Raw genomic sequence first — 6,701 nt, 5'->3', positions numbered from 1 at the left:
TTCATTGCCTATGGTGGAGAGTTGAGAGATGAAAAAATCGGGTGTTGGAATCACGAGCAGTAAGCCAATGTATCCTTGACCTTTGATGCCAATATTGTTCCTCTTTGATCCACAAGTCCCCAAGTTTGGAAGATAACCTTTCCTGCTCCTCAATACTATCAAAAGGATTAGCGCATTGTAATGCCTCCAAGTCAAACAAACATTCCTTGATTAACTCTTTATCACATCTAGGGTATTTGCGGCGATTCCACCCTAACAGTTTAGAGCGACATTTGCCCAAGTTTTCGTTCCAAAGTGACACATTACACTTATTTGGATTTTTCACCCATGCTTCCTCTATAATAGGAATAGTCTCTGCATCATTGGCCTAAGAAGCATCAAATTTGAAGATGGGAATTTTCTTGATCTACCCCGGATCAATAGACCCTTTATACACCTTAATTACAATAAACATGAAATCTATTATAGTACAAAATTTGGCATATGAGAGAATCATAGTCATCACGAGTAACGAGGTTTCCCACTAGGACTTAATCCTTATTCATTATTCATTGTAGTATAATGTCTTATCATTTTGACAATTTTATAATACTTGATACTTGATCGCTAGACCACTCATAACAATTAATTCATTACCCAAAAAAAAAAAATTAGTTAATTAAGAATTAATTTGTTTAGTAGAGTTTAACATTTAAACACGTGGTCAATGTGACAGTTACAAAATAACAAACTTCCCATGTACCATCACCCACCATATTGCATCACTTAATTACGGGTGATGGCCCAAGCTTACAAAGCTTGATAGGTCAAAGTTGGATTAATGTATAAGCTTGGGGCACCTCCAAATCCAATAATGTTAATTGTTAACCCATGAATAATCACACTTGATCACTATTAAGTCCTAAATTACTCCCTCTTGGGTCTCGTTTGGTTCGTGGAAAGAAAAATAATTTATTTGTTTTTCTCACGGAAAGAGAAAAAGAAAGAAAATGAAATTTCTTGATGATTTTCTGTTCCGATATTTGATAACAGAGGAAAAATGATCCGGAATGTTGTTAATTAAAAATTACTCCCTCTTGGGTCTTGTTTGGTTTGCGGAAAGAAAAGTAATTCCTTTGTCTTTCTCACGAGAAGGGAAAGAGAAAGAAAATGAAAATTCCCGATGACGTTATGTTTCGATGTTTGGTAACAGGGGAAAAATCATATGGAATGTTGTTAATCAAAATGATAAAATAATACATTACCAGATTTGCTTTTATCCACTTGTTTTATATAAAAATAAAAAATAAGATTACGTTTTTTTTCTCATATTTTAAATGCAAATAACTGCTAATGATGCAGTTGCAATGTAGTTGGCATTAGCAAAAATTGTTCCACGTTTTCCCTTTTTTTTTTTCCTGCTTTTATATTTTAAAATTAATTTATTTTTTCTATGTCAAAACTCCTCTATCGTGGATAATATTGGCAGTTCATAGAAAATGCTTCACCATGACACCAAAGAGAGCGCCTCGTTTATTAATAGTAGAACGTGTGTGTCAGTTTGCTTTTATCCTCTTGTTTTATATAAAAATAAAATAAAAAGATTAAGTTTTTTTTTCTAGATTTTAAATACAAATAACTGCTAATGATGCAGTTGTAAGAGCATCTCCAACAGCTTCTCCAAAATTTCTCTAAAATGGGAAAGCAAAAGCTAAAATCTCCAAAAAAATTATGATCAAAATCCAGCAGCTTCTCCATTTTTGAGATTTCAGCATTTAATACAACAATAAAATATAATATACCATCATTAATTATAACAAAAAAACATTATATATTTCATTGTAACAATAAACTACCCAATAAAATATTTTATTGTTGTCTTAAATTTGTTGGAGCACGTGAAGAATTTAATTTTAGGGAAGGAAGGCTTTGCTGCAAATTTGGGGAATGAATGCTTCTTTTTCTTCTTCATCCCCATTTTGGGGAATGGGATGGGGAAGTTGTTGGACCTAAAAATAGCTCTATATTCCCCAAAATTGAGAATTTCAAGAAAATAGGGAAGCTGTTGGAGATGCTCTAATGCAGTTGACATTCAACAAAAATTTGTTCCTACGTTTTTTCTTCTTTTTTTTGTTTTTTTGTTTTTTTGTTTTTTTTTTTTTCTACTTTTAGATTTTAAAATTAAGTTATTTTGTTATCATTTTACTGTATTAACCATCGTTGATTTGTTTTTTTCTATGTCAAAACTCCTTTATCGTGGGTAACATGACACCAAAGAAAGCGTCTTGCTTTCTAATAATAGAGGTGAGTAATAAATGCAATGAAATAAGATGAGAAAGTGGTTCTTATGAATTTTAGAATGAACTACTTTCTTTTATATTTTCCAAACTTCATAAAAATATTTTCTTTTCTTCAGCGTTTCTAAATAGTAAATACAGAAAATAAACACCTTTTCATTTTTGATAGACCAAATGAAACGTTGTTTCGAGTTCCGTCTCTTTGTAATTAGCCGCCTACCGGTCTCCTGCTTTTCCTGACCAGAGAAAGAAAATAAAATAAGCCGCCGGGCCCCTACTTTCTTGGTTATACAAAGGCCATACACGTGGCAAGCAAGAGACAAGACCACGCAAATTTCCCTACTACCGGGGGTGGTGACCCTCCTATCTCCCATGAACTTGGAAGATTCCGGACAAGGGTTATTTTGGTAATAACATTCACATGTAAAAAAAAGCTGAGAAACTTCCTTTAATTATCCAAACTAAAGATGAAAAATCCTTAAATGTTGATATCCTTGTACTTTAATACTGAATATTCCAAAAAGGAAGGAAATCTTGAATATGTTATACAAACAAAACAGACATTGCAAATAAAATTAATAAATAACCGTATTCGAAAAATAAAATTATCGATTAGAATCCTTGGGACTTATTGGTATTGAAAAATCGATCATTTCCGTGTGTAGAGCCAAATATGGAATAAGAAACAAAAATGAGAGAAGCCGATTTAGCATGTACACAAAAATCGGAAACTATAATTTGCATGTACGCATGTGTTTGTTTGTGCAGAAAGACTAGAGGTTTTGACCTTTTCTTTTGTAAAAAAATTAAAGGTTTCAACTATAAAAAAGAAAAATTTAACATTATCAAGCAAAAGATAAATAACGTTGTATCGATAAATAAAGAAATATCCGAAGATATTTTCAAAATTTACGAGCTGGAAAAGTGCCCCTAAACCCCCCTAAAAGGCTTCTCATCGGAATAAAAAAAAACCCTAAAAGGCTAAAACACAACGGTTTCTGCCAGCGAAACCCACGTAAACATCGGCGTTCATTTTTCTCGAACCGTCCGTGAAATTATATGCTGAACTTGGAGCCCAAGAAAACGGGTACACAGTGTTCCACGTGCCCGCGAAGCAGAGAAATAAAACCCCCCTCAATCATATAACTTCCCCCCCACACAAAACAAAGCGCCACGCAAAGGGAAAGCCAACCGCTTCTTACCAAAACCCAACTTTGACGCTCTCTAAAACCCTCTTTTTCCGACGAAGATGAACCGGATCGCGGCGAGGTCGGTGGCCGGAGCTCTGCGCCATGGCCGCAACTTCAACCGCCACATTTCCACTGCTACCGTCGTTAGTACTACGCCGAAGTTCGACGCAGCCGACTATCTCCACCGCCAGAGCGCCACCGCTTTCGGCTCCTGGAGGATGATGAGCACGGTGACGCCGTCGATTCAAACGCCGCCTCCTTCGGCTGAGAAGGAGAAGGACAAGAAGGAGAGCTCCGGCTCCGGCTCCGACGCGAAGAAAGACGTCGTGATTTCGAATTATTGGGGAATTGCGAGGCCGAAGCTCACCAGGGAGGACGGCACTGAGTGGCCATGGAATTGCTTCATGGTTAGTACTTTGATTTATTATTTTTTTTGTGTTTGATTAATTTGTTGTGTATTTTTTGCAATTAATTGTGATTAGTGTGGATTTTGATTGTGGATGTGAATTTGATGTAGCCATGGGAGACGTATGAAGCAGATTTGTCGATCGATCTGAGCAAGCACCATGTGCCGAAGACGTTTCTGGACAAAGTGGCGTACAGAACGGTCAAGCTTCTTCGAGTTCCGACTGATATCTTCTTCCAGGTTTTGTGATCTTCTTGCTCTTTTGGCCTAATGAAATGAAATAGGGTTTATGGTGACTGTGATTGGGGTTTAATTATTGTCTAATTGTGGTTATTTCATATTTTCTAATATTGTTTCACTGTTAATTATGAAAGAGGAAAATAAAGAACGATCTTGTTAGGTAATTACGAATTTGCCATTATATTTGTTGTATGATCAAGATTCAGGCTGTTGATCCAAGTTGGGACAAGTCTTCTTTGTTGTAGTAACTTGTTTTATTTTACCATCAGATTCCAAGCTTATATCACTGATATTTTTTTATTTTTTTTTTATTGTTTTTCTAAATCTGTTCATGCCTTTATTTGATATTGGGGGATTCCTGTGGGAAAAGTTTCGCATTCATTACTTTACTTTTAAGGTAGAGATTTATGGTGTGTACTGATCATTACGTTCTATGGCGGTTTATGTATAAAATTTGGTGAATGTAAGATGTTTTGATTATCGTGGGAACAATATTCTGATAAATGAAATGTGGATGGGCAATACATTGTATTTGGAAAAAGTTTGATTTAGACAGAAAGCAGAGCATTGGTTTAGAAAAGAAAAGGACAGAAATTAGAGCATGATGGTTTAAGCATAATAGTTACTGTTGTTACTTTTCCTTGGTTGATGATGAATGTTACTGGGATTGTTGTCAAGAAAGAGTAGTCTTGATGATGATGGTCAGTGAGATAACTATTATCGTATCTCTTTTTTGATTTGCGGAGAAATCTCTGTTTCTTATTGCTTATCAGTCGTATAACAAATGCATCGCTGGCCTTTAATTTGGTTGAACTGGATACTAGTTCTGCAGTAATTCCTACAGAGAATCTTCAGAAATGTAACCAAATCTGTTGCTTCCTGGCTCCTGGCTTTCAAGCTTGCTTGTAAGAATTCATTATGGTTCTTCTGTAACACCCGAGAGCTTTCAAGATAGAAAACCAACTTGTCATGGTGAAAGGGTTGTGAAGTTATGTTGTTTTTATGAGTGTACAATTCAAATACTGAAACTGCTATTTGTTATATGTCTTTTGTTGTTTTTTAATCTATTTAGTAGCTTCCCAAGTTTTTTGTGTGACTATCTTTTGTTGATGTATTATATGTCTATATTAGTTATTGTTGAAACCTACTTTACTCTTTCCAATATGATTTCAACTATGAAAACTTATTTTGCAGAGACGGTATGGGTGCCGTGCAATGATGCTGGAAACTGTGGCAGCTGTCCCTGGTATGGTTGGAGGAATGCTGCTGCACTTAAGGTCTCTCCGAAAGTTTCAGCAGAGTGGTGGTTGGATCAAAGCCTTACTTGAAGAAGCAGAGAATGAGAGGATGCACTTGATGACAATGGTGGAACTTGTGAAGCCTGCATGGTATGAGAGGCTACTTGTTCTCACTGTGCAGGGAGTCTTCTTCAATGCCTTCTTCGGGCTCTATATGATTTCCCCCAAGGTTGCACACAGGGTTGTTGGATATCTGGAGGAGGAGGCTATTCACTCTTATACAGAGTACTTGAAGGATATTGATAGTGGCAAGATTGAAAATGTACCGGCCCCTGCTATAGCAATTGACTACTGGAGGCTACCAAAAGATGCTAAACTGAAGGATGTTATCACTGTGATTCGTGCTGATGAAGCTCACCATAGGGATGTCAACCATTTTGCATCTGTGAGTATCAAAGCCTCTCATAATTCCATGTTCTTTATTGTCCTACAATTTTGTAACTGTCTAAAGTATTAACAGCAGTATTCACTATGAATCATCTGTTTTCTTTATTAAGTTAGCACAATTTGTGATCAAGTCTTCTTGTCTTACTGATTTCGTGTTCTTCGATCCATGTCTGTTTATCCAGGATATTCATCATCAGGGAAAGGAACTGAGAGATGCCCCAGCTCCCATTGGATATCACTAAGTCATCTCGTCTGCCAATAATTGAAGAGTTATATTCATCTTATATTATCTGTGTCTTGTATATGTTGAAGTCTATGATCTATAGGGACATAGCTTCGTTTCCAAATAGACAGCTTAAACTCGTAATTTGGTTTTTGAGTACAACATTTTAATGGCCCATATTATCAGGATTAGTTGGCTTCTTGACTTAGGGGGGTGTATTGTATATGAAATTAGTGGAAGTTTTAAAGTAGTCTATGGAATTTAAAAGTCTAGGTGTATTCAATATAGACTTTTAAAAATCAATCAAAGTCTGGGTATATTCAACTTGATTTTAAAAAATCATTATGAATTCTACCAAAGTCCAGGGGTATTCAATTAAGATTTTTTAAAATGAATAGAAGTTCAGATGTATTCAAAATATCATTCATACTTATGGAATTAATAACTCATGGATAATTGTGGACTTTGTAGTGTAAATTACACACACTAAACTCCAATATTTTTCCATCCACTAGAACAAAGATTTAGAAAAGTCTATGATAGACTTTCTTTTTACATGTGAATAAGTTGATCCTATGATACATCATTCTTTTTTTTTCTTTTTTTTCTTTTTTATAATATTTTGTGCTATCAACGTTCTATTCTACATATTCTTTTCAATGGTTTTTAAATGTTAACATT

At 35.3% G+C, this 6,701-nt stretch overlaps 1 protein-coding gene across 1 annotated transcript; it reads left to right on the top strand.

Annotated features, from left to right (window-relative positions):
• Window positions 1-3,432: 3,432 nt before the first annotated feature.
• Window positions 3,433-6,348, top strand: LOC101301585 (ubiquinol oxidase, mitochondrial-like). The gene is made up of 4 exons (XM_004299702.1): window positions 3,433-3,873; window positions 3,984-4,112; window positions 5,307-5,795; window positions 5,980-6,348. The coding sequence occupies exons 1-4, from the start codon at window positions 3,526-3,528 to the stop codon at window positions 6,037-6,039; spliced, it is 1,026 nt and encodes a 341-aa protein (XP_004299750.1). The 5' UTR covers window positions 3,433-3,525; the 3' UTR covers window positions 6,040-6,348.
• Window positions 6,349-6,701: the final 353 nt, after the last annotated feature.

The sequence above is a fragment of the Fragaria vesca genome, linkage group LG5 (assembly GCF_000184155.1).
Source record: "Fragaria vesca subsp. vesca linkage group LG5, FraVesHawaii_1.0, whole genome shotgun sequence".
In the NCBI taxonomy this organism is placed as follows: domain Eukaryota; kingdom Viridiplantae; phylum Streptophyta; class Magnoliopsida; order Rosales; family Rosaceae; genus Fragaria; species Fragaria vesca.
The sequence above is the reverse complement of the archived record's forward strand: the minus strand, read 5'-3'. Positions and strand labels throughout refer to the sequence as shown.